This window comes from Apis dorsata, unplaced genomic scaffold, assembly GCF_000469605.1.
Source record: "Apis dorsata unplaced genomic scaffold, Apis dorsata 1.3 scaffold_194, whole genome shotgun sequence".
Lineage (NCBI taxonomy): Eukaryota > Metazoa > Arthropoda > Insecta > Hymenoptera > Apidae > Apis > Apis dorsata.
Genome location: NW_006263478.1, coordinates 1,434,927 through 1,440,126, shown reverse-complemented (window position 1 = coordinate 1,440,126; position 5,200 = coordinate 1,434,927). Strand labels below are relative to the sequence as shown.

Below are 5,200 nucleotides of genomic sequence, written 5' to 3'. Positions count from 1 at the left end.
AAAAAAAAAAAAAAAAAACGTTTGAACTGACTCCCTCGCGATATCGAGCTTCGAGGCAATTGTGCACCGTTCTCGTCGCGAACAGTCGTTGGACTTACATAAATAGATTTTGAACGAACAACACATGAAGAGACGACATATCGTACGTGCACCCGCCACGGTGAAAGATATGGACTAAAATCACTCAAATAAATGGTGAGTGATTTTGCATTCGATCCGCGTCTCGACGAAGAGGAAGAGCGGCATCGTGAAAACTCGGAAGTCATGATTTATACCGGTTATAATTTTACATTGCATTTCTATACCGTAACTTCTTTTACGACCCATGAAAGAAACATTAGAAAATTGTTCCGTAGTTCAGTTATTCCTTCAATTTTTTAATATAAATAAAAAAAAAAAGATTGGGGTGAAACGAACAATATTTCTTTTTTGCTTGTTGAATAAATTCATTCAAATAAAATCGTGGATCAACCTTTTCGATCGTTTTATAAATAAATATTGCATCCATTTTGTGAAACTATCAACGTTTTATTGTTTCAATATTTAATTTAAATCATTTACAAGAATAATAGTTTTTTTTTTGAAAAACGAAATTTGAAATGTACAAAAATTTATATATATGCAATATTTTAATTTTCTTAATCACGTTTAAATAAAAAATTTGATTTTGCTTAAAGATTCGTGGTCGGATGGTAATCTTCGCGGCCTGGAAATTATTTCTCGAGATTTTGTGAGAAAATTCATTGATCTAGCTAGATGCGATTACACAATGGCTCGATTTTTCCCAGTGCGACCAGCTGATTGCGGCATTTAATAGCCTTTACAGTGTGTCGTAATTTCCCTGGAAGCATAATGCATCCCAATTGAGGAAACGGATCCCACCTTTGCCCATCGTCGATGATTCACTCGACAGAAAGTATATTGGCTTCCTTCTCCCATTATTAAGCCAATAAGCTGTACGACTCAATCTTTCTTCACAATTTAAGAAAGAATGTCTAGGGATTTTGTAAATAATTGCTTTTGCAAATTGCGAATTTTTTCTAATTTTTTTTCTTTTGAATTCTTTGAATTCTTTGTACGAAAAATAAAAATTGTCCAATTACTTTTTCACGATAATGGATTCTTAATACGGATTGTGAATATTGATGATAATTTTGAAAAAGAAAAAAGGAAAAATAGAAAGAAATAAAGTAGAATAATTGGATATATGCAAGAATTATAAAATTATAAAAATTAAATAAAATAATCACTTTTTGTACTCACGAATACATGCAAATATGAAGAATCGTAACATTCACGTGACGAAACGTGTTTTACCTGAAACAGGCGAATCAGAATAATTTGTTAAAAATATTTTTAAATGACACAATTTACTTTATCATTCTTACACGAAAAAAGAAAAAAATCAAACAATTCATTTCAGTAAAAAATTAAAAAGAAAAATTTCAAAGTTCATTTTTAATAATTTTTAACAATTTTTTTTTACATCAATCGTTTTTTATTTTAAACAATTATGAATCGCATTAATAAACTTGAGAACAATTTGAAGTATCGAGTATTAAACTTTAAGAAAAGGAATCGAGTTATTTTTTAATAAAATAGAAAAAGAAAATGAAATAACTACAATAGAATATTTGGATACGTTCGACACGCCGTTCGAAATAAGACTGGCGTACGATTAGAGATCGCGAGATATAAATTTTCGAATTGTACACAATAAGTGGAACGACATTTCGTCTGTTATTGATTATAAAATGGAATTAAAATCGACGAAAAACAATCGTGAAATTTATCGTACACAGAGAGAGAAATATAATATAGAGAAAGAAAATTTATAATACACATTGAAATTAAGAATCGCTTTATAAACTGCATATATTTAAAAATCGATCGTGATTCTTGTCAATCCTGCATATTTTAATATCTTTTCCATTCGAAAAAAACACACTATTCTATTCAAATAAATTCGAAATGTTAATCTCTAATTGATATCCATCTCTATTAAATAATCATTCCGAATTTCCACTTTGAATGCTTTATACGATTCACGTTTTGCAATTTTTTCGAAAAATTAAATCGAAAAAAAAATGGCTATTCAAATTCACCTATTTTTATAATATTTTTATAATTATTTGATCGATAACAACAACAATAACAACAATAAAAAAGTGATCAAAGAGGATGTAATAAAATTCACGTTTTATAATTTTGAAAAAAAATATCCAGATTGATGATTGCACGTTTCATTCTTAAAATTACATCACTTGAAAGAAAAATATCATCGTCTCAAAATCTCAAAGAGATGAAACAACGATAAAAGTAGCATCTCCTTGCTAGGAATCGATCCTTCCTCCCTCCCTCTCTACGATGAGGAAAGAATCTTGGTCCGTGGTTGGGTCACAATGTAGCAGACGGACGTAAAGGAGCAAAATGACCTCTTCCCCGACGAATCACGCGGCGAAGAAGGCCATTCCCGATCGAGATATCCGATCGATTCCACGGGATTTACGGGCGAGACGTGGACGTCGCCATCTTCCCCGCCCGATCTTTCGGATAAACTCGCCATTATCGTATCCACCAGAGGCGATTTGCTCTATCGCCCCTTTGCCTCAGGTGCAAGGAATCTATTGTTCCAGTTAAGGACTCGGTTTATTTTCAGCACGTGCGCTCATGCGATGTGCGTTGTTAAAAGAGGCAACGCGCCTTTTCTGGCGTCACGGGTTTTAATGAAATAATAAAGGGCCGCTTTCTATGTCCGGACAATTGTGGAGGAGAGGGGAGGGAGGGATTGAATATATCGGGAACGATGCTGACAACACGGGCCTTTGAATATCGAGTTTAAGCGGAGGGAATTATTATTATTGTTAATGGTTTAAGTAGCCGGGTTACTCGAGACAGATGTTTCGTTACGTTTATTGTACGTACTTGTTACGTACACTTATTCTTTGCTTGTCATAGATGGATTAATTCTTTTGACGTCAATAGTTAATTATTACGATTATTAAGTTATTAACGTTGACGTTTCTTTCATCATTTGAAAATATTTAATTTTTGTGGGGAAAAAATGAGTTTAAATTTTCTCCTCGTTTTTTTTTGTTTCTTATGTTCGAAGTTTTAAAGATCGAAAAATATATTTACAAATAATAATTACGGCAATTAAACTTCTTGTACAGACCATCTAACGCGATCAATTGTTTTCGTTACCGGAGAATCAAAATTTTTTTAACAAATTCCAAACCTTCAAATTTCTTTTACGTTTAATAAAATTTCGTATCATCACAACGTTATACGGAGTCTCTCTCCAAGTGTACTTTTTTAAAAAAGAAACAACAGAAATGGATATCTCTCTAGAGATCTAAAACAGTAACTCGAGAACGAAAGAAGAAATCCTCTCGTAAGCCATCCAACCATCAAAAATAAATTCTAAAAACAGCGAAACACGCACAAAAGAGCAACCAAAACCTGATCGCGGATGTCCGTGATAAGATACATTAACGCTTTCCACCAACGAGGGTACATGCCTCTAACTCCGTGCCAAGTAACACTTATCGTTTCCTACAATATCCAGAAACACGGTCTCGAATTTCAGCAAACGAACGAGCTTTACATCCGTTCCGCTTCGAGCACGTTCGCGCGCACACCTAAGCGCTACACGGCACACTTTCTCCTACCTATTCTTTTTTTCTTTTTTTACCGCGCGGCCAGCTTCTTTCCGGCTGCGAGGCCGACTTCCGCCGCGCCCAAAGCAAACATCTTAATAACATTTAGATGCAGCCGTTAAGAGGACGACAAAGAAAGTGACCAAAATAAGAGAGAGAAATAGAGAAGAGGAGGGGGGGGCTTGCATCACGTACAAGTGTGATTCACGGGTCGGCGATGGTTATCACTTTTCTTTTCACCCTACAGGAAAATAAGTCGTGTGGAGAAGGCGAGCCGATTCTCTCTCTCTCTCTCTCAGCCTCGACGGTAATCATCCGCATAATAATGCCCTAGCCGGCGTGCACGCGCCTCTGTCACTCGTATAAGGAGCGGACCGGTGCCTACGCGCTCGTTCCGCCGCCTTTTCAGCTCGATCCTTTGTTGCCTATTTCCCGTACGTGGAACGAGGAAAGGAAAAGGGAAGAGGATCCTGTCCGCCTCCACGTGCTTCGTGCTCTTCGTTTACCGTGGGGAAGATATCGCGCGCGCGACACGCTTGTACGTGTATGGATCGGTTCGAGGGCAACACGTTTAGATAGAATGTAATTTTGCGAAAGATATCGCGTTACGTGATAAACGTGTAGTCTTCTGATTGTGAGTTGTGTAGTCGCGAGCATTGGGTTTGTAACTGGTTTGATCGTGCATTGGATCGTACGTATCCCGGGAAATGTTTCGTGCAATTGTAGTGATTACAGTTGAAATACTTGAATATTTGATATAAATAGTTGGCGATTGATAATTTTACTGTTTTTGTAATTGGAGATATTGTTTGTACACATTGGATTACAGATTAAATATTTATTAATTCTCGTGTGAAATGTGACAGTTTTTTTTTTTATTAATATACTATTACTTATACTACTTTTGTAAACTGACTTGGCATTGTTTATGTTCGAAGGAATGTAAAAAATTATTATTGTATAACTTATTATACATATACTTCAACTAATCAATATATCTAACAAATATCCAAAGAGAGGATAAAAAATTCCACGACAAATTCCCAACCATCTTCCACCACACCCTCACGCGCAAATATTTAAACCAAACAAGATCCGACTCTCCACGCATCGAACCTTCTCAAACTCCCTATAACGTTTCACGCTCACGATTCCCAATCGGTAAGCAATCTTCCTTACCGATATGCCCTAGACCACCTACCACGGAGGCAGTCACATTAATTAAAGCAACATTACACTTAGTTACAGATAAACTCTCTCGGTTTGTTTGACCGCGTGGAGGCCTCGAGGGTCGAGGATTCGAATCCTCGGCAAGCGTTGATAAAAGAGACGACGAAGGAGATCGACAATCGGGCGAAGAGAGAGGCTTCCGCCGAGGCAAATGATACTTACGCCGATTCGTACACGGACAAGGCTACGATCTCCGAGCCTCAAGGCAGCGCCGGTTGCAGAACAGAGGCGATGGTTCTGGTGGTGATGGTGGCGGCCTCCCGTCTCAAGGACACCGGTTAATGCATCAAGCCTCGTATACGAATGTGTTG

At 36.8% G+C, this 5,200-nt stretch overlaps 1 protein-coding gene across 1 annotated transcript in view; it reads right to left on the bottom strand.

Moving 5' to 3' along the window:
- LOC102672934 overlaps positions 1 to 5,200 on the bottom strand; it is a 104,755-nt gene that overhangs the window by 31,336 nt on the left and 68,219 nt on the right. The window contains 1 exon segment of the mRNA XM_031509969.1: positions 1,264 to 1,317. Coding sequence (XP_031365829.1) covers positions 1,264 to 1,317 — 54 coding nt within the window.